The sequence below is a fragment of the Dendrobates tinctorius genome, unplaced genomic scaffold, assembly GCF_039654945.1.
Source record: "Dendrobates tinctorius isolate UK_male_01 unplaced genomic scaffold, ASM3965494v1 ptg000032l, whole genome shotgun sequence".
Classification (NCBI taxonomy): Eukaryota; Metazoa; Chordata; class Amphibia; order Anura; family Dendrobatidae; genus Dendrobates; species Dendrobates tinctorius.
The window spans coordinates 24,100,239-24,124,191 of NW_027361700.1; the positions used below are offsets into that span (position 1 = coordinate 24,100,239).

General features: G+C 46.7%; 1 protein-coding gene across 1 annotated transcript in view; it reads left to right on the plus strand.

The window, feature by feature from the left end:
- Positions 1-23,030, plus strand: part of CASC3 (CASC3 exon junction complex subunit) — a 69,027-nt gene extending 45,997 nt beyond the window's left edge. Inside the window, exon 13 of the mRNA XM_073572606.1 lies at positions 19,223-23,030. Coding sequence (XP_073428707.1) covers positions 19,223-19,264 — 42 coding nt within the window. The 3' untranslated portion in view covers positions 19,265-23,030. The remainder of the gene's footprint in view (positions 1-19,222) is intronic.
- Positions 23,031-23,953: the final 923 nt, after the last annotated feature.

Consider the following 23,953-nt stretch of genomic DNA (forward strand, 5'->3'; position numbering starts at 1 on the left):
GACACCCTTCTCTGCCTTCTGTCCCCCAACCGGCCGGCACTGCCTCTCTTTTCACTATGTCCAACGCTAAGTCTGATCGTACCCGCTCTGCGTCCAGCCCGACGCCGCTCAGGAGCCATCCATAGCCCCAGGGGCGAGTGAGCCCCCCATGCCGGGTTGGGCCTCCTCTCAATCAGTCAGTGGCAGACCTCATCAAGGTGTCTCAGTCCCTAGTAGCCGTTCTGGACAAGTTGCCCTTGGGAGCTTCGGCGGGACCCAGCACGTCTCAGGACGTCCCATCTGAGCCAGCCAGCGGCAGTCGCAAGAGGCCCAGGCAGGACCTCCAGGCGGAGTCCTCCCCTCGTCCTACCTCACCCCATAGTCCCCAGCAGTCTCCCTCTCGGGCCTCCTCCCCCGAGTCAGGTGAAGCGCTTTCGGAATCGGAAGGGGTCTTAGAGCTGGATTCGGACCAGGATGCGAACATGAAGGTTACGGTGCAAAACCTCATTGCCGCGATTCACCATACCTTTGACATCGCTGACGCCCCTGCGAAATCCTCAGATCAGGAGGTTTCGTCCAGACGGGCGGAAACACCATCCAGGGTGTTTCCCTTCCATTCTGAGTTTGGAAAGATTTTTTACAAAGGAGAGAGAAGATCCGACCAGACGCTTTCAAAGAGGAAAGCGTCTCGGCGTGCTGTACCCGTTTGCTAAAGAGCTCATGGACAACTGGGCCGCTTCTCCCTCGGTGGACCCTCCCGTGTCCAGACTTTCTAATAATACGGTCCTTCCGCTGTCAGGTGTGGCGTCGCTAAAAGATTCTAATGATAGGATCATAGAATCTCTAGCAAAATCTGCCTTCGAAGCGGCATCAGCAGCGGTATGTCCAGTCTTTGTTTCTTCTTGGGCAGCAAAGGCCATATCCACTTGGGCAGATGACCTTCGGCAGGGCATTCTGGATAAGGCACGACCAGAGCATTTGGCCGATCTCGCCAATCAGATTTCCCATGCGGGGGATTATCTGCTTTCTGCCTCCTTGGATGCCGCATCTTGCGCAGTTCAGGCGTCAAGTAACATCGTGGCAATCCGACGTACAATTTGGCTCAAGGCCTGGCAGGCGGACTTGTCCTCTAAAAAGTCTCTGACCAATCTGCCTTTTCAGGGAGTGCGTCTCTTCGGATCACAATTGGATCAGATTATTAAGCACGCTACCGGAGGTACGAGTTCTCTTCTCCCCTCCAAGCCTCGCAGACCTCCTCCAAGTCGTCAGTTTCGTCCCTGTCGGACTTTCCGCCGTTTCAATACGGCGGAAAACCCTTCCAACCAGCAAAGGCCACAGGCACGTCAGGAAAGAAAGAAGGTTTCCTTCAGGCCCACTCCGTCCTGGTGGTCCCACTCTTCCCAGGGAAGACCGTCCAGATCTAGATCTGGACGGTCTACGTCCGCATGACTACCATCGGTCTCCCGTGGGTCCCTTCCAATTGGGAGGTCGACTTCTCTTCTTCAGCGACGTCTGGCTCGCCTCAGTAGAGGACGCTTGGGTCAGAGAGGTTGTATCAACAGGATACAAAATAGAGTTCATTTCTCTTCCACGGGATCGTTTCTTACAATCCCGTCCGAGGGATCCGGCCTTGGTCCCGGGGTTCGGTTCGGCCATCGCCTCTCTTCTCAGTTCCGGGGTGATTGTGCCCGTTCCCGAATCGGAACGCTTCACAGGGTTTTATTCAAACCTGTTTGTGGTGCCGAAAAAGGACGGGACAGTTCGACCCATCTTGGATCTCAAGTTACTCAACAAGAGAGTTCGCCTTCGCCACTTCCGGATGGAGTCAGTTCGCTCGGTAATTGCTTCCATGGAGGAGCAGGAATTCATGGGTTCCATAGACATCCAAGATGCCTATCTACATGTGCCCATATTTCCCGGACATCAGAAGTTCCTGCGGTTTGCGATTCTTCACGAACATTACCAGTTCGTCGCGCTTCCTTTCGGGCTCGCCACCGCTCCCAGAGTCTTCACGAAGATTATGGCGGCGTTTATGGCCTTGTTGAGGATCAGAGGTCTCGTTCTTTTTCCGTACCTCGACGATATCCTGATCAAGGCCCCCTCCTTTCAACAGGCCCGCCTAAGTGTGGCGATCGCTCTAGACACCCTGTCCAGTTTTGGGTGGATCGTCAACCGGGAAAAGTCCTGTCTGGTCCCTACTCAACGCCTTGTGTTTCTGGGCCTTCTGTTCGACACTCGTCGGTCAAGGGTATTTCTCCCACAAGACAAGATTCTTTCCCTGCAGCAGGGCGTGCGATCATTACAGATCACACGATTTCCATCCCTCAGGTCAGCCATGAGGGTCCTGGGGAAGATGGTGGCGGCGATAGAGAATCATAGAATCGTAGAGTTGGAAGGGACCTCCTGGGCCATCTGGTCCAACCCCCTGCTCAAAGCAGGATTCGCTAAATCATCCCAGTCAGATGTCTGTCCAGCCTCTGTTTGAAGACTTCCATTGAAGGAGAACTCACCACTTCTCGTGGCAGCCTGTTCCACTCATTGATCACTCTAACTGTCAAAAAGTTTTTTCTAATATCTAATCTGTGTCTCTTCCCATTCAGTTTCATCCCATTGCTTCTAGTCTTTCCTTGTGCAAATGAGAATAAAGTTGATCCTTCTACAAAGTGACAGCCCTTTAGATATTTGTAGACAGCTATTAAGTCTCCTCTCAGTCTTCTCTTTTGCAAACTAAACATTCCCAAATCCTGCAACCTTTCCTCATAAGACAGGGTTTGCAGACCGGTCACCATTCTGGTCGCTCTTTTCTGAACTTGCTCCAGTTTGTTGATGTCTTTTTTAAAATGTGGTGCCCAAAACTGGACACAATATTCCAGATGAGGTCTGACCAAAGAGGAGTAGAGGGAAATAATGACTTCACGTGATCTAGACTGTATGCTTCTGTTAATACATCCTAGAATTGCATTTGCCTTTTTTGCTGCTGCATCACACTGTTGACTCATATTCAGTCTGTGATCTATTAGTATACCCAAGTCTTTTTCACATGTGCTGTCACTTAGCCCTATTCCTCCCATTCTATATATGCTTTTTTCATTTTTATTGCCCAGATGTAGTACTTTGCATTTCTCCCTGTTAAAAACCATTCTGTTAGTTGCTGCCCACTTCTCCAGTTTATTTAAATCTTTTTGAATCCTCTCTCTCTCTTCTCTAGTATTAGCTATCCCTCCTAGCTTTGTGTCATCAGCAAATTTAATCAGTTTACCCTCAATTCCTTCATCTAAATCGTTGATAAAGATGTTGAACAATACAGGGCCCAGGACAGAGCCCTGTGGTACCCCACTTGAGACATTCTTCCAACTGGATGTGCAGCCATTTACGACCACTCTTTGGGTCCGATCACTAAGCCAGTTATGAATCCACCTAACAGTTGCCTTGTCCATTCCATACTTAGTCATTTTTTCAATAAGGATTGTATGAGAGACTTTGTCAAATGCTTTGCTGAAGTCAAGATATACTATATCTACAGCATTTCCTTGATCCACCCAATCAGTGATACCGTCATAGAAGGAAATTAAGTTAGTCTGACATGACTTATTAGTTAGAAACCCATGCTGACTCTGTTTAATCACTTCATTCTCATCCAGGTATCGACATACATGTTGTTTAATAATTTGTTCAAAGATCTTTCCTGGTATAGAAGTCAGACTCACCGGCCTATAGTTGCCTGGGTCCACCTTCTTCCCCTTTTTGAAGATAGGAACAACATTTGCTCTTCTCCAGTCTTCTGGCACTTCTCCTGTTCTCCAAGAATTTTCAAAGATTATGGAGAGGGGTTCAAAAATTTCTTCTGCTATCTCCTTCAGTACTCTGGGGTGTAATTCATCTGGACCTGGAGACTTGAATTCATTTAGGTTAGCTAAGTGTTTCCTCACTATCTTTCTGTTTATAGATATCCTGGATTCTTCTATTCCCTTAATAGGACAGTGAATAACAGTTGATGTTGCATTTCCTTTCTGAGAGAAAACAGATGCAAAATAGGAATTTAAAAGTTCAGCCTTCTCAACATCCTGTCTTACCATTTCATCATTTTCATCCTGTAAAAATCCTATAGCATCTTTGACTTTTCTTTTACTTTTGACATATCCCCAAAATCCTTTATTATTGCTTTTGACATCTCTTGCAAGCCTCAGTTCATTTTCAGCTTTAGATAATCTGATTTGTGCCCTGCAGGTTCTGCAGACAGCATTATATTCTTCTTTAGATATGCCTCCCTCTTTCCATTTTATAAACATTTTTTTCTTCCTTTTTAGCATGTGCTTAAGTTCTGTGTTCATCCATCCTGGTTTCCTTAAATGCTTCCTATTCTTCCCTCTTTTCGGAATTGTTAACAACTGTGCTTTGAGAATTTCATTTTTCAAGATTTCCCATCCTTCCTGGACATTTTTGTCTTTAAGGATATCCAGCCATTGGATCCCTCCAATTCTCTTTCTGAATCCCTTAAAATCTGCCTTTCTGAAATCTAACCTTGACGTCTGAGTCTTCACAGGTCTTCCACCTCTAGTTATCCAAAATCCTAAAATAGCATGGTCGCTACCTCCTAGGGTCCCAGCCACTTTTACCTCCTCAACCATTTCCTCCCTGTTTATAAGGATTAGATCCAAGGTAGCAGTTCCCCTTGTTTTCTCCCTTACCTTTTGGAAGATAAAGTTGTCAGCAAGAGAGGATAAGAATTTCCTTGACCTGTTAGTTTTGCCTGAGAGAGATTCCCAACAAATGTCTGGATACTTGAAATCTCCCATGACAACTATGTCATATTTTTTGGAGAACTTGGCCATCTGATGCATAAAGAGTTCATCTATATCTTCGGCTTGCACAGGCGGCCTGTAGTAAATGCCTACAATGGTGTCCTTTCCATTGTTCTGTCCTTGTATTCTTACCCAAACAGTTTCCACAGAACTCCCAGTCTCTGAAGCTTCAATCTCTGTGCAGATATACGCGTTTCGAACATACAATGCGACACCCCCTCCTCGTTTATCAAGTCTGTTTCTTGCAAATAAGTTGTATCCTTCTAGTCTTGTATTCCAATCATGTGTATTGTCCCACCAAGTTTCAGTGATTCCAATTACATCATATTTCTGTTCCTGTGTTAGTAGTTCCAATTCTCCTTGTTTGTTGCCCATGCTTTGTGCATTAGTATAGAAACATTTTAGTTTGTGATTGGTTTCTCTTTCTCCAATATTTTTATTAATTAGATTCTTTCGTCTTTGTTCTTCCTTTCCACTTCTAATAGCAGAGTTCTCAATAGCGTTTGTCAGGTGTATGGCTTTTTCTGGTCTTTTGCTTCCCTTCCCATGTTGTTCTAGTTTAAAGCTCTCCTTACAAGTGTAGCAAGGCGACTTCCAAATACATGCTTTCCAGTCTTCGTAAGGTGCACCCCATCTCTAGCAAGTAGTCCATCGTATAAGTAGTTCACTCCGTGATCCAGAAATCCAAATCGTTGCTGACGGCACCATCGACGTAGCCAGTTGTTCACCTGCAGAATCTTATTCCACCTCCTTGTTCCATGGCCATCCACTGGGAGGATGGAAGAGAAGACCACCTGCGCTCCCAGTTCTTTCACTTTCTTGCCTAAGTCTTCAAAGTCTCTGCAGATGATTTCTAGGTCGTTTCTTGCGGTGTCATTTGTCCCCACATGTAGTAGCAGGAATGGGTAGTCATCTGTAGGTCTGAAGAGTCCTGATATCCTGTCAGACACATCTTTAATTTTTGCACCTGGAAGACAGCACATTTCTCTTGTAGTTATATCCGGTCTGCAGATAGCGGCCTCTGTTCCTCTCAGCAGGGAATCCCCCATGACCACCACTCTCCGTTTCTTCTTCACAACATTTTTCTTTCTCCATCCAGGAGGACTCTGAGGGCGTACAAGGTTGCTGTTTGTTGGCAAAGTCTTATCCTGATGTATTTCTTCATCGTTTTCCTGCGTGAGAGCCTGGTACTGGTTTCTGAGCAGTATGGGTGCTGACTGCCTCCTGATCCTCCTGCTTCTCTGGGTCACATGTCTCCATTCCTCTGTTTCTTCAGGTGCACTTCGAATTTCTTCTCTTTCTGTAACATGAAGAGATAATTCTGCTCTGTCCAAGAACTCTTCACCTTCCTTAATGATCTTCAACGTAGCTAACCTCTCTTCGAGATTTTGCAACTTTTCCTCCAACAGGGACACAAGCTTGCATTTGTGGCATGTGAAGTTTGGCTTTTCCACTGGTAAATCTGTGAACATGTAGCAAGAAATGCAGCTCACCAAATGGCTCCTGGCCTCTTCCATCTTGAGATTTCTTAAAAACGATGAAAGATGAGCCAAATTTCGCGCGCCGACAGGCGCGCGGTTTTTCCGATTTCCTCTTTTCAGCTGCAACCACCAAAACCCAGTGATCGTTGAGCTCGCGGAGACTCTTCACTTATCCCAGAAGGCACTGGGAATATGCAAATGATCTCCTCAAGACTCTTCCCCTGGTTTTCCGATTTCCTCTTTTCAGCTGCAACCACCAAAACCCAGTGATCGTTGAGCTCGCGGAGACTCTTCACTTATCCCAGAAGGCACTGGGAATATGCAAATGATCTCCTCAAGACTCTTCCCCTGGTTTTCCGATTTCCTCTTTTCAGCTGCAACCACCAAAACCCAGTGATCGTTGAGCTCGCGGAGACTCTTCACTTATCCCAGAAGGCACTGGGAATATGCAAATGATCTCCTCAAGACTCTTCCCCTGGTTTTCCGATTTCCTCTTTTCAGCTGCAACCACCAAAACCCAGTGATCGTTGAGCTCGCGGAGACTCTTCACTTATCCCAGAAGGCACTGGGAATATGCAAATGATCTCCTCAAGACTCTTCCCCTGGTTTTCCGATTTCCTCTTTTCAGCTGCAACCACCAAAACCCAGTGATCGTTGAGCTCGCGGAGACTCTTCACTTATCCCAGAAGGCACTGGGAATATGCAAATGATCTCCTCAAGACTCTTCCCCTGGTTTTCCGATTTCCTCTTTTCAGCTGCAACCACCAAAACCCAGTGATCGTTGAGCTCGCGGAGACTCTTCACTTATCCCAGAAGGCACTGGGAATATGCAAATGATCTCCTCAAGACTCTTCCCCTGGTTTTCCGATTTCCTCTTTTCAGCTGCAACCACCAAAACCCAGTGATCGTTGAGCTCGCGGAGACTCTTCACTTATCCCAGAAGGCACTGGGAATATGCAAATGATCTCCTCAAGACTCTTCCCCTGGTTTTCCGATTTCCTCTTTTCAGCTGCAACCACCAAAACCCAGTGATCGTTGAGCTCGCGGAGACTCTTCACTTATCCCAGAAGGCACTGGGAATATGCAAATGATCTCCTCAAGACTCTTCCCCTGGTTTTCCGATTTCCTCTTTTCAGCTGCAACCACCAAAACCCAGTGATCGTTGAGCTCGCGGAGACTCTTCACTTATCCCAGAAGGCACTGGGAATATGCAAATGATCTCCTCAAGACTCTTCCCCTGGTTTTCCGATTTCCTCTTTTCAGCTGCAACCACCAAAACCCAGTGATCGTTGAGCTCGCGGAGACTCTTCACTTATCCCAGAAGGCACTGGGAATATGCAAATGATCTCCTCAAGACTCTTCCCCTGGTTTTCCGATTTCCTCTTTTCAGCTGCAACCACCAAAACCCAGTGATCGTTGAGCTCGCGGAGACTCTTCACTTATCCCAGAAGGCACTGGGAATATGCAAATGATCTCCTCAAGACTCTTCCCCTGGTTTTCCGATTTCCTCTTTTCAGCTGCAACCACCAAAACCCAGTGATCGTTGAGCTCGCGGAGACTCTTCACTTATCCCAGAAGGCACTGGGAATATGCAAATGATCTCCTCAAGACTCTTCCCCTGGTTTTCCGATTTCCTCTTTTCAGCTGCAACCACCAAAACCCAGTGATCGTTGAGCTCGCGGAGACTCTTCACTTATCCCAGAAGGCACTGGGAATATGCAAATGATCTCCTCAAGACTCTTCCCCTGGTTTTCCGATTTCCTCTTTTCAGCTGCAACCACCAAAACCCAGTGATCGTTGAGCTCGCGGAGACTCTTCACTTATCCCAGAAGGCACTGGGAATATGCAAATGATCTCCTCAAGACTCTTCCCCTGGTTTTCCGATTTCCTCTTTTCAGCTGCAACCACCAAAACCCAGTGATCGTTGAGCTCGCGGAGACTCTTCACTTATCCCAGAAGGCACTGGGAATATGCAAATGATCTCCTCAAGACTCTTCCCCTGGTTTTCCGATTTCCTCTTTTCAGCTGCAACCACCAAAACCCAGTGATCGTTGAGCTCGCGGAGACTCTTCACTTATCCCAGAAGGCACTGGGAATATGCAAATGATCTCCTCAAGACTCTTCCCCTGGTTCCCTTTGCCCAATTTCACGCCAGGCCACTCCAGCAGGCCATTTTGTCCAGGTGGAACAGGTCGGCTCTGTCTCTGGATCGTCCGGTTCGCCTTTCCTGCCGGATCAGGCGGTCTCTCAACTGGTGGTTGACGTCTCCCCTCATTCTCTTGGGGTGGTCTTTTCCCGTTCACTGGCAGATTGTCACTACGGACGCCAGCCTCATCGTCTGGGGTGCAGTGTTCCGCAATCACACTGTTCAGGGTCGATGGTCGACTCAGGAATCAGCTCTGCAGATCAATGTCCTAGAGATACGGGCGATCCATCTAGCTCTCGTCCACTGGGAAAGGCGCCTCAAGGGCCTGCCTGTCAGGATTCAGACAGACAATGCCACAGCGGTGGCGTATATCAACCGCCAAGGGGGGACACGGAGTGTCTCAGTCCTGGCGGAAGTGTCCAGAATTCTTCAATGGGCAGAGACCTTTGTTCCAACGATTTCCGCGGTTCACATTCCCGGCGTGGACAACTGGGCCGCCGATTTCCTCGGTGGTCCCTACATCCAGAGGTGTTTCATCTGCTCTGCCGTCGGTGGGGAACCCCGGATGTAGACCTCATGGCATCTCGCCTCAACAGCAAAGTCCCACAATTCGTGTCCAGGTCTCGGGACCCTCTGGCAGTGGGCGCCGACGCTCTGGCCGTCCCTTGGTCACAGTTCGTGCTCCCCTACCTGTTCCCTCCTCTGCCTCTTCTTCCCAAGTTGTTGAAGAAAATCAAAGCAGAGGGGATTCCAGTCATCCTCATCGCCCCGAATTGGCCCAGAAGGTCTTGATTCGCAGACATTGTCAACCTTCTCGCGGACGCCCCCTGGAAGCTTCCCGACGGGCAGATCTGCTGTCTCAAGGCCCGATTTGCCACCCCAATTCTCGGTCGCTCAATTTAACGGCGTGGCTGTTGAGACCGAGGTTTTGAGACGGGCAGGATTCTCTGATCGGGTAATTCATACCATGATCCGCGCCAGAAAGCCGCCTTCTTCGAAGATCTATTACCGTACTTGGAAAGCCTATTTCTCCTGGTGTGAGGCCAATGACATCGCGCCCTTGGTTTTTTCGCTCCCTTCTATTCTGGCGTTTCTTCAGGCAGGGCTGGATGCGGGGCTTGCTCTCAGTTCCTTGAAGGGTCAAGTTTCGGCACTGTCCATTTTATTTCAGAAAACGCTGGCCTCCCGGCCCCAGGTCAAAACCTTCCTCCAGGGTGTGGCTCACACTGTTCCTCCGTACCGAGCTCCCGTGGATCCTTGGGATCTTAATTTGGTTCTTCAGGTTCTGCAGGGTCCTCCTTTTGAACCTCTCAGGGACGTTTCCCTTTCCCTCCTTTCTTGGAAAGTGGCCTTTCTGGTGGCCATTACCTCCATCCGGCGCGTGTCGGAATTAGCGGTACTTTCTTGCCGCTCTCCTTTTTTGGTCCTTCATCAGGACAAGGTAGTTCTGCGGCCTCCGCCCTCTTTTCTTCCGAAGGTGGTATCTTCGTTTCACCTCAATGAGGACATTGTTCTGCCATCCTTCTGCCCGAGCCCAGCTCACCCTCGGGAGCGGTCTTTGGACAAGCTGGACCTAGTCAGGGCATTGAGAGTCTATCTAGCCCGGACGACTTCCTTGCGGAAGTCAGACTCTCTGTTCATCACCCAGCCTCAAAGGCCACTATTGCGCGCTGGATCAGATCGGCAATTTTGGAGGCATACCGGGTCAAGCATCGAGTGGCCCCTCCAGGGATCAGAGCGCACTCTACCCGGGCGGTGGGTGCCTCCTGGGCGGTGCGCCACAGATCTTCCGCGCTGCAGCTTTGCAATGCTGCAACGTGGTCATCGGTTCACACCTTTGTGAAATTCTACAGGGTCCACACCTACGCTTCGGCGGACGCCAGCCTAGGTAGAAGGATTCTGCAGGCTGCGGTGGCGAGTCCACTGGCCTGATGGAAGTTTGTTTCCCACCCCAGGGACTGCTTTGGGACGTCCCATGGTCTCTGTGTCCCCCAATAAGGCGAACGAGAAAACAGGATTTTTTTGGGTTGCTTACCGTAAAATCTGTTTCTCGGAGCCTTCATTGGGGGACACAGCACCCTCCCATGTTCTACAACTCCTGTTCTTATGTTACAGTTGAGTTGTTTGTTCTGCTTTCAATCTATTGTTACTTCTCCTACTGCTTTCTCACTAACTGAGGAACTTCCTGCCGGTCGGTGGGGTGTACACTGCGGAGGAGGAGCTAACCTTTTTTTGTGCATAGTGTCAGCCTCCTAGTGGCAGCAGCATACACCCATGGTCTCTGTGTCCCCCAATGAAGGCTCCGAGAAACAGATTTTACGGTAAGCAACCCAAAAAATCCTGTTTTCCCTTATTGTCCTATTGATATTGCCTGATGTTGGCAAAACACCCCCCTATATATATGTAATATAAAAGTGAAGCCCCATGCATCATGAAAAAAGATGCAAACATTTCTTTAACCCCTTCGCACCCGAGCCTGTTTTTGCCTTTGTGACCGGGCCAATTTTTTCAATTCTGACCAGTGTCACTTTATGAGGTCATAACTCTAGAACGCTTCAACGGATCTTACTGATTCTGACATTGTTTTCTCATGACGTATTGTACTTCATGATGGTGGTAAAAATTTTTAGATATGATCTGCTCTTATTTGTTAAAAAAATCAAAATTTGGCGAAAATGTAGAAAATGTTGCAATTTTCAAACTTTTAATTTTTATGCCCTTAAATCAGAGCGTGATATCGCACAAAATAATTAATAAATAACATTTCCCACATGTCTACTTTACATCTGCACAATTTTGGAAACATAATTTTTTTTTTTTAGGAAGTTATAAGGGTTAAAAGTTGACCAGCGATTTCTCATTTTTTTTTTTTTAATCAGATAGTTTTTATTAAAAGTTTTAGAAATGACAGGCATGTACAACTTACAACATGTTGTCAAACATTCCCTTCCCCCATAACACCCCCCTCCCCTTGTCCGATGGCATATGGACTGGTACATAGCGAATAAACCCAATTCCATCACACAACCATATCATATGAGAAATGACGATTAACAACCGACAGGAGACCACCCCCAGGGCCCACTCATTAATCTAGGAGATTTGAGGCAGCCAGGCCGGGAACCTTCAACCATCCCTCCCATATTTTCCCAAAAATATGCGGCACACCCCTCCTGAGGTACACAAACTTTTCCCTATATAATATTTGGTTCAACCTATTAATGTATTCTTTTCTTGAGGGGATTTTGGCAGAAATCCAATGATAAGCTATCAGCTTTCGGGCCACAAATAGCATTCTGGCCACAGCAATTTTAAGGTATTGATCCCCTCCCACCTCATCAACATAACCCAAAACACAAATCGTGGGGTCCCTGGGAATATCCTGTCCCGTGACCAAATGTATAAGGCTAAGGACCACGATCCCGAATATTTGTAGGCAAGAGCATGTCCACATCATATGTAAAATGTCCGCATTATCCATCGTGCACCTGGGGCACCTCGAATCCAACCGCAACCCTCTACTGAACAACCATTCGGGAGACCTGTATGTCCTATAGAGGATATATAGCTGAGACAGGCGGCCAGGCTCACTAAGAGATAATCTGGGAATTATCTGTAGAATCGAGTCCCACTGTTCCGCTGATATCATACCCAGCTGTTGTTCCCACTTTGTCAGTGCACCAATAGGATGCCTTGACAGGACCTTTCCAAGTAAGCCACCATACACCATCGAAATCAGTCCCCTGGTGGACCCCTGCATACCAAGCCTATGGACAATGACGTCGTGGTGTATGGTTAGGTCAACTTTTTTGCTCTGCACCATATACGCGTGACGCAGCTGCAAATATTGATAAAACATAGAGCGTTGGAGGGGAAATTCCCGTCCCAATTGCTCAAAAGTTTTAAAAACCCCTCCCTCCACCAGCTGCGACACCTACCATATGCCAATCCGCCTCCAGTGAGCAAAGCCTCTGAGCGTTTTCATGCATGGCAAATGCTGATTGTCCCATATGGGGGAGTACTTTGTAAGACTGCGTATTCCTCTCAGCTGCCTCAGCTTATCCCATACCCTAACCATTAGAAGCACCGTAGGGAACCTGAGTGCAAGGGATCGAAATCTACCCGACTCCAGACTCGACACCAGTGATCCCCGCCCCACTAGGAATTGAAGGATCTTCTGACCTCCCACCAAATCCACCAACTCGCCCTCCATTCCTCCTGCTACATGCTGGCATTGGGAAGACAGAAAATAAAGCCATGGGTTGGGCAACGCAAGTCCCCCCTCTTCTTTAGGTTTTTGCAAGTGTTCAAGTTTAATTCTCACGCCTTGTTTCAGCCAGATGAGCTCTCTAAAAATCATATTAATTTTATGAAGCCTGTTCTGGGGAAGCCAGACAGGGGAGTTATGGAGGACATATAAGAGTTGCGGCATAACTACCATCTTCAATAGATTCACTCTTCCCACAACAGAGAGGTGTAGCTTTGCCCAGGCCTTAACCCTCTGTTTGATCCTGTCCAACAGCGGAACAAGATTGAGGCTCTCATAGTCTGTCAGCTTATTGGATATTCTTATGCCCAAATATTGGAGGGACGTTGCAACCGGCACACCTACCACACTGCAGGAGCTTGAGTCCAGTGGGAGGAGCGCTGACTTCTCCCAGTTAATAACCAGACCCGAGACCTCCCCAAACGCCCCAAGAAGTGTCATCGTGTTTTGTAATGATCTGTCCGCGTCCGCTAAAAATAACAACAGGTCATCCGCATATAATGCTACCTTCTCCTCATGCTCCCCATACTGGAATCCCTCTATGCCAGCATCCGATCTTACCCTTGAGGCCAATGGCTCCACCGCGAGAGCAAACAGCAGCGGGGATAAAGGGCATCCCTGCCTTGTTCCTCTATGAAGTGAAAAAGGGTCAGACAACTGACCATTAGCCCTCAGCCGAGCACTCGGCTCCGAGTACAAGAGCTTGACCCAGCCAATAAAGCCCGGGCCAAAGCCCATACAGTGAAGCGTCGCCCATAAATAGTCCCACTCCACACTATCAAATGCCTTAGCGGCGTCTAGGGACAGAACCACCCTCTTCCCGGCATTATCAGCCCTCACCTGCATATTCAGGTATAATCTCCTAATATTCATAGCCGTCGATTTGTTGGGCATAGACGGTGGGAGAACACCCCGTTCCAAACTATCATTAAACACTGTCAATAGAGCAGGGAGCAACACCGTTCTATACCGTTTGTACACCTCAGCTGGCAACCCATCTACCCCAGGTGCCTTACCATTGGACATGGTTCCCAGAGCCTCCTCCAACTCGTCCAGACTTAGAGGTCTATCTAGAGAGTGTCTGTCCTCAGGAGTCAGCCGTGGGAGATTGGCAGCCTCCAAAAAGGCAACAACATCCTCCGTCGGGGCCCTAGCATGTGAGGAATATAAGTCAGCATAAAAAGTCTCCAGAATTTTTAAAATCCCCGGTGCGTCAGTGGGTAGTCGCCCATTCACATCCTGAAGACCCGCTATAGTCGCAGACCCTCTCTGTGCCGATGTCACGACAGAAAGCAAATGCCCCACACTTTCCACACTCTCAAAATATTGAGTAGATTGAAACAGCCGTTTTTGCGCCGCCGCCTCTAATGTCTGTTTGGTCACCTTTGACTGCGCCTCCCCCAACCGCTTCCGAGTGGCAGGTGTGCTCTGTGTTGCAAGGGCCCTTTCCGCATCCTCCAGTTCCCTGAGTACAAGTTGTGATTTTGCCCTGGAGGCGGTCTTTATTTTAGAAATCTCTCGTATGTACATTCCCCTTAAGTACGCCTTTAAGGCCTCCCAGACAATCCCACTAGAAGCCAAGCCTCTATTAAAACTAAGATATTCCTGCAACTCAGGGATAAAGCCGTTATTCTTATCGATTAGCTGCAGCCAAAACGGGTTGAGGCGCCAGAGAGGTCTATCACTCCTCCTGTTCCCGCCCCCCCCAAGCATGACCGAAACAGGCGAATGATCAGATACCGTTCGCGCCAGATATTTAACCTCTAAAGTTTTCCCCAGCATAAGATCATCACCCAGGGCCAGATCGATGCGAGACAGGGAGGAATGAGTAGAGGAGAAGCACGAGAATTGACTGACACCAGGGTTACGGCATCTCCACAAGTCGGTCAAAGCTATCTCCCGCACGAGCACCCCAAATGGCGTAAGATTACCTCCCAACCTCAGAGGCTCATGGCTACCCCTGTCCCAGTGTGAATCCAGAATATTATTAAAATCTCCCACCACCATATGCGGAACCCCCGGAAAATCTCTCAGAATGGTAAGAACTTTATAGATAACTCTACTGCTGTATGGCGGAGGTATATATATAGATATCAGCACCAGTGGGGTAGAAAAGATTATACAAGATAAAAGGACAAATTGCCCCTCTGTGTCCACCACCACCCGGTGACACTTAAATTGAGTCCTGGAGTGAATCAATATACTAACCCCCCTAGAGTATTGGGAATGAGTAGAGTGAAAGCCCGCCTGTACCCATCTTTTATCCAGGATTCCCAGCGTCTCCTGTGTGAGATGCGTCTCCTGCAAACAAACAACCGCCGGCTTCTGGTCCGTTATGAAGGAGAATATGGCCTGTCGTTTTACCGGCGACTTTAACCCCCTGATATTCCAACTAAGTATCTTAAAATCAGCCATTATCGTACCATAGCATATTGCCTACCATCTCCCCCCCAGCCGTACCATAGCCAATATTGAAATGTACAAATATGCCAAAGGACATTTTGAACCTAGTCACTCCCCCCTCCCCCCAAAGAACACCCTCCAACAGTTCTTTGGGCTGAACCAAGGGTGCAACATGTAAGGGTGCTGTCGAACCCTTCCACCCCATTCAGCAGGCGCTTCAGTTCCTTTTCACTACCCGCATTTGACAGGATATAACCCCACAGCACTTTGCATTCTTCCTTATCCGTATTCAAACCCAGGCCCCATAAGGACCACAAATTCTTAAAAAACAGCATATAACAGAGTAATATAAGAATAAACGAAAATATAACTTCTTAGGCAGTCCATTGCCTCAGGACCGCAGACTTCAACCACAAGGCTCCATAATAACTGAGCGAGCCAAGATACCATCAGCCACAATCCTGCTCCTTCCCCTCCTTCCTCAACTGTCGCTCGTTAAGGTCCAACCAGTCCACGGCTTCCCTGGGGTCCAGAAAAAAGTGGATTTTATTCCAGGCCTCAACACGCAGTTTAGCCGGGAAAAACATGGAGTACTTGACGCCACAGGCTCTCAGACGCTTCTTGATGTCTGTAAACTTCGCTCTCATCTTCTGAACCTCCGGCGAAAAGTCCGGGTAAAAGGAGACTCTGCATCCTTCTATTGTAAGGTCAGGGTGTTCTCTTGAGTATCTAAGGATAACGTCTCTATCCCTGTAATGGAGGATTTTAGCCAGCACAGGTCTTGGTGGATGACCAGGGAGGGGGGGCCGAGTCGGGACTCTGTGTGCTCTTTCCACTGCGTATAGGTGTGTTAGATTGTCCTCACCTACTTTTTCCTTAAGCCATGTTTCAATGAAGGCAGTAGGATTCTTTCCCTCACAGCGCTCTGGCATGCCCACAATACGAACATTATTCCTTCTGGATCTATTTTCAAGGTCGTCAGTTTTAGCCCAGACAGCTGCCATGTCCTTCTTGAGCTCTGTACAATGCTGTCCTGAGTCAGAGGCCGAATTCTCCACAGCACCCATACGTTTTTCCAGCTGGCTTGTTCTGTCTCTAACACTGTGCAGTTCATGTCGCACAGTCTGCATGGACTCCTGCAGAAAGCCCAGTTGTGTCAGGACATGTGAGATCGCAGTCCCACAGTGCACCACTGCCAGCATTACATCTTTGTTGGTGGGCTCGTCTGGAACTTGTAGTTGCAAGGCTGTGAGGTGCTGTTTATTTCTTTCCACCAGATCACTCTAGCTAGGCTCAGCTCCCTTCCCCCCCTGCGCTCTGGCATGGGCAGCCTCCTTCTCCTCCCCCATTCCCGGGCTCATGTCCTCTACCACAGTCTCCTGGTCCATATCAGAGTCCTGGAGAGACTTCTGTTCTGCCTCGGCCGTGCGGGCAAAGCGCTGCAGCCTGACCGCCACTGCCCTGTTCCTAGCCGCGCTGTCTTCTGCGGCCTCCTCTAAGGCGCGCGCTGTGGCGGCGGCGCCATCTTGGCTCCCCACTCCGGCCTCTCCTGCCACCCTTCTCTGACCTTTTTTCACCATATCCTGGGGTGAAGCAGCGATCTCCGGTGCCCCGCGGTGTCTACCGACTCCGGTGCAGCCTCCAGGGGTTATACTAGCCGTGCTGTGGGGATGGAACGGCTGAATTAAGCAGGTATATGCGGGAGCTCAGCGGGCACACGTCTTCCTCACATGCCGCTCAGGCCACGCCGATTTCTCATTTTTACAACAAAATTTGCAACACCATTTTTTTTAGGGACCACCTCACATTTGAAGTGAGTTTGGGGGGTCAATATGACAGAAAATACCCAAAAGTGACACCATTCTAAAAACTGAACCTCTCAATGTACTAAAAACCACATTCAAGAAGTTTATTAACCCTTCAGGTGCTTCACATGAATGAATGGAATATGGAAGGAAAAAATAAACATTTAACTTTTTTTCACAAACATTTTACTTCAAAACCATTTTTTTTTTATTTTCACAAGTGTAAAAAGAGAAAATGAACCACAAAATTTTTTGTGCAATTTCTCCCAAATACGCCAATACCCCGTATGTGGGGCTAAACCACTGTTTGAGCACACGGCAGAGCTCAGAACGGAAGGAGTGCCGTTTGACTTTTTCAATGCAGAATTGGCTGGAATTGAGATCGGATGCCATGTCGCATTTGGAGAGCCCCTGATGTACCTAAACAGTGGAAACCCCCACAAGTGACCCCATTTTGGAAATTAGACCCCCCAAGGGACTTATCTAGATGTGTGGTGAGCACTTTGAACCCCCAAGTGTTTCAGTAAAGTTTATAATGTAGAGGCGTGAAAATAAAAAAATCATTTTTTTTCCACAAAAATGATCTTTTAGCCCCCAATTTTTATTTTCACAAGGGTAACAGGAGAAATTGGACCCTAAGAGTTGTTGTCCAATTTGTCCTGAGTACGCTGGTACCCCATATGTGGGAGAAAACTGGGAGTGACGTTCTGAAATGCAGACTTTGATGGAATGGTCTGCGGGCGTCATATTGCATTTACAGAGCCCCTGATGTACCTAAACAGTGGAAACCCCCAATTCTAATTTCAACCCTAACCCCAACACACTCCTAACCCTAATCTCAGCCCTAACCATAACCCTAACCACAAACCTAACACCAACACACCCATAACCTTAATCCCAGCCCTAGCCCTAGCCCTAACCTGTGTACCTGCTTTTTTTTTTCTTTACTTTTTTTATTTTTGTGACAAGATCGCTGCCCTGCGATCTGACTCATAGTAACGCCACTTCTCCTCTGATCTCACACTGACAGATGATCAGAGGTGAAGCAGCGTTACTATGTGACAAGATCGCTGCCTGGCACATAGTAATGCGACTTCTCCTCTGATCTCACAATGACAGATGATCAGAAGTGAAGCAGCGTTACTGTGTGACAAGATCGCTGCCTGGCACAGCTGTGCCAGGCAGCGATCAGCTGTGCCAGGCAGCGATCTAGTCACACAGTAACGCTGCTTCACCTCTGATCATCTGTCAGTGTTAGATCAGAGGAGAAGCCGCGTTACAATGAGTGAGATCGCCGGAAAACAAGCAGCTTTCCCAGCGATCGCTCCCATTGGCTGCTGTGACGCTGACGTCATCAGGACCTGAACCAATCAGGTCTCGATGACGTCGGGGGTCCCAGCATGCATTGTGCACCGGGATCCCAGCGTTGTGGGGGTCCCGGGGGGCACAAAACCGCCGACAGTAGATAAACGTCAGCGCTGCACAAAGCCCAGCAAGCGCCAACGTTTATCTACTGTGGGCGGTCGGGAAGAGGTTAATATCTGAGCAAAAAAAATAAATAATTCTACAGCTCTTTGAACCACGAAAATTGAAAGTGACTGTCAGGAATTGGGATTAATGGCCTGGTCTTGAACTGGTTAATTAAATTGTCTGCAACGTAATACTATATTTGCACTGAAGCTGCTACTACTAAGGAAATATCTGGCCATCTAGTTTCAGTTGTGTTTGAGAGCGTTTTTAAACTTGGCAGATTTTTCCACCGCACATTTTTGCTATGTGCGGATTTGCAAAAATCTCAGAATATCCGAGCTGTGTGTATGAGAATGGACAATGTGCCCAAAAATCTCTGCCGATTATGAGAACTTCACGTGTATGTTTTAGATTGCAGCAGGTGATTGGTCACATAAATCTGCCACTCTTGACCATTGCGCTGTCGCCTGCCTATCCACTGGATGACTGGGGTGCCACATGTTGGGATTAGAACCACTGACCACTGTGCTGCCCATCTTGGCCACAATATGGCAGACAGGAGGAGTTAAAGTAACTGTTTGAATATTCACCTCTCCAATAATTAGTGTGACCCTGACAAAGATGTGACAAGTTCAGCTTTGCCTTTGGCCATCTTTTTTTCAGTCCCGTAGCTTTAGAGTATATCAGCTGACTGCATGCATGACAAGCTGCTGCATTCATCTCCTTAGCACACCTTGTGGCCACGAGGAAACTGGATCCACAAGTCAATTGTTCTTGTGATCAGACGGTTCCGGGTGAAATCCCCCTTCGACCATCTGTCCATTTAAACGTAGAAATTATTACATGCTTCTCTAAATCCTTTCTTTCAGGAAAACAGACACTTGAAGGCTAAAGAAAAGAGCAGCTCCTGAGCGAATGCTGTAAAAGTTTCCTTCCCTAAGAAGAGCGTCCTTGATTATAGAACAGTATTTTACCAGTACTTTTTTTTTTATTATTAAAGTATTCCCCCCCGGATATGTGGGATTACTCAAATTTTATTATATCTTCAAGTTGTTCTTTTACAGAACCTTGAACCATTCTTTCTCCATTATAAATATGTAATATTTGGTATGTTGATAGACCATTAATGTATATTGTTACATGTTTGGATATATGTAAGGAAAGTTTTTGTTTGCTGCGTGCCTAAGTTTCTTCTGTCTTCTTGTAAAGCTTTTTATTTGGGGTAAAAAAAGCGCAAGTAAAAGTGCTGCTAGTAAAAAGTATTCAACTCAATGGTGATATTAAAATGATCTAAAGAAAGTGTTTCCAAGACTTTATCCTGGAGAGGAGAAGTCATGAGAAAAGTTCAAATCAAGTTCTGACCCTTGACTGTAATTTACATATACTTGAGTATTCCTTTACCAATTTTTTTCTTCTTTTAGTCCATGGTTTCAGGGCCCAAATATTCTCTGTTGCGCTCTTTCAATTGTCCATAGTGACTTTCCTCCCAAGTAATCATATTACTGGCTGTTATATAGTTAAAGGGGTTTCCTGGAGCAAATTTATTTTATTACTATGGGTGTAAGAAATAAACAGGCAGGTAGTTGCTATCCGGTATCGGCTCAGAGCAGTCACGGACCGCTCATACCGGTGATTCTTCTGCTCACTTCTACGGAGAAGCTCTTCCTCTACTGTGCTGCTCTGTTGACATGGCGTGACTGCCGCTGTCATCCTGGTTGACAGCCAATTTCCAGCAGTTAGGCTGCTATCAATCAGTAGTCAAGCACCGTCAGCGGAGCCGAGTGGAAGAGAAACAGCTGCTCTGTTGACGTGACGTCACGGGAAGCTGCAGGAGAGGTCCATGACTGCTCTCAGCCGGCAGAGATCGGTGGCAAGCAGACCAAGCAATTAGCAACTATCTGCTTGTTAGGTCTTAGGCACATAGCAAAAAAATAAATAAATTCAACCCGGATAACTTCCATATATCAGCAACAGCTATGTAGCAAGGAAATGCCTTTGTGATTTTCATATTGATCACATACTGAACGGGTTAACAACTCTGCGCTTCTATAGGACCTCATACATAAAAAAGTCTGCATTGCCCATACAACCAGAGCTACCACTGCTTGGATTTGCAGCCATGTTCTGGGATAATGAATGATCTGCCATGTGATCACTATGACCAGCATTTACTTTTCACCCACTGTTATGTATTGAAAAAATCGTGCTATGAAGAAAATCATTATCATTATAATCATCTTTATAAGTACTGCTTCTAGCACTCTGCTACATGTGTTTGGGTGTACACGATGCAGCCAAGAACACACTTTTTTTTTTCTTTTATGGCTGTGGCAAAATGATCTGTATGTCACTGCAGCTTTTTCTTTGTGTGAACCAAGCCTTAAGGCCCCGTCACACATGACGATATACTAGCGATCCCGACAACGATATCAACGTGTCAGGATTGCTGGTAAGTCGCTATTTGATCGCTGGTGAGCTGTCAAACTGACAGCTTCACCAGCGATTAGCACAGCGATGCCGGCATCGCTGTGTTCTATTAGTTACCAGCGCGCTGATGCAGGCAGCTAGTAACGAACGTACACATCGGGTATCCAAGGGGCGTGCGTCCCTTGGATACCCAATGTGTAAGTTAGTTACCAGGTACCTGCATCAGGGTGCTTGGTAACTAATGTACACATTGGGTATCCAAGGGACGCACGTCACCTGGATACCCGATGTGTACATTAGTTACCAGCTGATCGCTGGGCTCCCGCCGGTCACACGCAGCGATGCGTGCTGGCCAGCGGGAGCCCAGCGACCAAAGAAATGTCCTGGGCTTTCCTGCAGCGATCAGCGATACCGGCAGGGGGGCCGGTCGCTGGTCAGTGTCACACACAGCGATCTCGCTGGTGAGATCGCTGTTGTGTCACAAAACTTGTGACTCAGCAGTGATCTCGCTAGCGAGATCGCTATGTGTGACTGGGCCTTTAGGGTTCCTAGTGATCAGAGACACACAGCTTCTATGTTAATGGGAATATAGTAGTATAATTGTTAGCTACATAGCATGCTCAGTGGATGATGTGGTGAAGTGATTTGCTCATAAAGCACTGAAACTTTATAGGAACAAGGTGGATACCAGTAATAGCTTTATTTCTAGGGCCTGAATGGACGGAGTGTGATCCAGGGATATTCTGCTGTTCTGTGCCCCCTCTGGCTCTATGCTAGGCTTTGCAGTATGTACGTTGGGGGTTCTCCTCCTAATGACGTCCCTTGTTTCATAGAAGACCACATTAAAAAAGTATATTCTAATTATCCCCAAATATCCAGGGGTTAATACCACAGATGGTCAATGTTCAGGACAATTTGTTTCTTTACCGAATAGAAACAGATCCTAGGAGATAATGCTCATTCTGGAATCCATCCTTATTTTTGTAGGTGACGTGTAGGTTCTCGCATAGTTGACTAGAGACAACCTTGTAGTAGTATATCTGCACAATACAGCATGAGTAGATGAGATCCATCAGTAGGGCGAGCACCTGTAGACGATGGAGATGTTGCCAGTTAGAATGGGAAACACTGTTGTCAAGGAACCTGTTTCATGCCGGAAATCTCTCCTTCATGGCTCGTGCACATAACCGTCAGTACTCGATTTAATCTGTGGTTTTCACGTATAATACTTGCACCTATCATATCCTATGGGGCTGTGCACACATCTGATTGTTTTCCTTGGACATTTACCTGTCCAATTTTGAGCCGAGAGATGAAAATCAGCCATGCAAGTCTATGGATATGTGGAAACCATCAGAGCACACACAGATGACTTCTGACTGCAGTCTTGTTTTTATGGATTGACTGGAGAATTTTTTTCTTTAATTTCTCTACATATTTAAGAAAAACATCCCACTCTGATTAGAGTCTGATTAGCATAATCAGACCGTTTTTATCAGCTGGAGAGGAAACAGTCGTGTGAACCTACCTGTACACAAAAGGCCATTTATAACAAGTTTTTCCTTTTTAAACTAGTAATGGTATACATGGATTAAAGTACATATTTAGAGAGGTTTTCCAGCTCACAGAATGTATCTGCATTTGGTTAAAACGGGAAGAGGAAAATAATCTTTAATTTGAGTTTCGGCAGCTCCATTCCCAGCTTAGAGTGTTCCTCTGTTTTGTTGGCGTGTTAGCAGTGCTTTGTGCTCATTTCATCGCCTTTTTCTGCTTCTATAGTGGCTGTGAAGGAGAATGGAGCTGGCTTAGCTCTTGTAAAGAGCAGCCAGCCCCCTCCATACACAGTCATTGACAATGTGCTTTATATCCCCTATTGTGAGGTTAGCAAAACAGTAAATGACTACATTTTGATGTTGGTTCATCTAGGCTAAAGTGGCTTTGTAAACCATGTGTTAAATGCTTCCTTGCCTGAGTTTTCATACCAAGTGCTACACCTAGTCTGTTGCTCTGAAGTGTATCTCTAATCGCTGGCCGTGGACGGAATATCCTATTATTGTTCCCTTTCTTGCTTAGTCATGTTCTTGAATTGTTCTTGACCTAACCACACTGTGATGGCTTTATAATTTTCTATCATTTTGTTCTGTGTAGGTGTTTTTGTCATCTTAAAAATAAAAAAAAGTATTTTTTTTTTTTGTGAGAATTCTAAGTTAATAAAACTTTTTTTGGAGTTTATCTCCAAGATTCATACAAGACTGTTTGCCTTTATTTGTTTTACACTGCTTACAAATCCACCTATAAGAGTATTTTCTAAGACTTTGATATTGATCACCTATTGTTCAGACTCCTCCAATACTCCTTGCCGATCAGCTGATTCAGCCACCACCTAGACAAAGAGGACAAACAGGTATACAGTGGCATGTAACAGTTTGGGCACCCCTGGTCAAAATTACAGTTGTTGTGAATAGTTAAGTTGAAGATTAAATTATCTCTCAAAGGCCTAAAGTTAAAGAGAATACATTTCCTTTTGTATTTTAGGCAAAAAATAAAATAAGTAGGCTAAAAGGAGACTTAATAGCTGTCTACAAATATCCGAAGGGCTGTCACATCGTAGACGGATTATCCTTATTCTCATTGGCACATGGAAACACGAGAAGCAATAGAACGAAACTGAACGGGAGAAGAAACAGATTAGATATTAAAAAAAACTTTAACAGTGAGCTTGATGAATGAGTGGAACAGGCTGCCTCGAGAGGTGGCGCGTTCTATTTCAATGAAAAGCTTCAGAGGTTGGACAGATGTGTCTGAGATGGTTTAGTGAATCCTGCATTGAGCAGGGGGTTGGACACAATGACCCTGGAGGTCCCTTCCAACTCTTAACAGTCTATGATTATGTTTGCATCAAGAATTTGGTGAAATTTCATTGAATCCATTATTCCCTCTACCCGTGAAATGTTCCACGTGCCATTTGGCTACAATACAACCCCAAAGCATGATTGATCCACGCCCATGCTAAAAGGGTTTGTCCGGGCTTTTCACATAATCTCAGTACATATCTGGGCTACAGAATTATGACAATAAGTAATTTACTTTCTGTCACTAGTTTGCACGGTTTTCTAGATATTCTGACAGAACGTCCAAGGGGGGGGTGTTATGGCATTGAAATGAGAACTAGT